Source organism: Penaeus monodon, chromosome 15 (genome assembly GCF_015228065.2).
Source record: "Penaeus monodon isolate SGIC_2016 chromosome 15, NSTDA_Pmon_1, whole genome shotgun sequence".
Lineage (NCBI taxonomy): Eukaryota > Metazoa > Arthropoda > Malacostraca > Decapoda > Penaeidae > Penaeus > Penaeus monodon.
The window spans coordinates 22325456-22326146 of record NC_051400.1 but is presented as its reverse complement, the minus strand read 5'-3'; the positions used below and the strand labels follow the sequence as shown (position 1 = coordinate 22326146).

General features: G+C 31.1%; 1 protein-coding gene across 1 annotated transcript in view; it reads left to right on the top strand.

Annotated features, from left to right (window-relative positions):
• Positions 1 to 484: 484 nt before the first annotated feature.
• Positions 485 to 691, top strand: part of LOC119581813 (ubiquitin-fold modifier 1-like) — a gene marked incomplete at its 5' end in the record, with an annotated part of 789 nt that continues 582 nt past the window's right edge. The window contains one exon of the mRNA XM_037929945.1: positions 485 to 674. Coding sequence (XP_037785873.1) covers positions 485 to 674 — 190 coding nt within the window. The remainder of the gene's footprint in view (positions 675 to 691) is intronic.

Genomic DNA, 691 nt, shown 5'->3' with positions numbered 1-691 from the left:
TATTTTGGTAATACTTATTTTTATCTTGATATTTGATCAACACAGCAAATAATGTTTGCAAAAGTATTTCAAAATAAATACTGTTTTGGAAACTTTGGATTGTTTATTGAATATTTCAAAGCTTACTATGGTCCACATGCTTTGAGCAATAGTATTGTTTTTTCTTGGCATTTAGTATAGAAAATGTTGTTGATTCACATTGCCTTGTACTGAAATATGAAGAAGTTAAGGAGAGAGTGAACTATTACTTAAATAATAAGTTGAAATTGGTTCTAAGAACTATACATAAAATCAAAAAGAAAAGGAACAGACAGCATGTGGAAGCAGTATTTAGTATTAGAATTTATAATCAACAAAGTTCTGTAAATAGTATTTGTATATAATCCTTTTGTATTTTCTTTAGTTTGTATTGTAGCAAATCTGTGTTTCTTCTTACAAGCTGATTTCAGTATCTTGATTTTTTTATTCAGTATTGTATGAATGAGTTACACATGTTATAGTACATATATCTTTTATTGTGGTTATCCTGCTTTTTGCTTTCAGGCTGAGTGTGCCAGAACAAACTCCCTTCACTGCTGTGTTGAAATTTGCAGCAGAAGAGTTCAAGGTTGAGCCCTCAACCTCTGCTATCATCACAGATGATGGCATTGGAATTAACCCTAGTCAGGATGCAGGTACAGATCTGATCTGA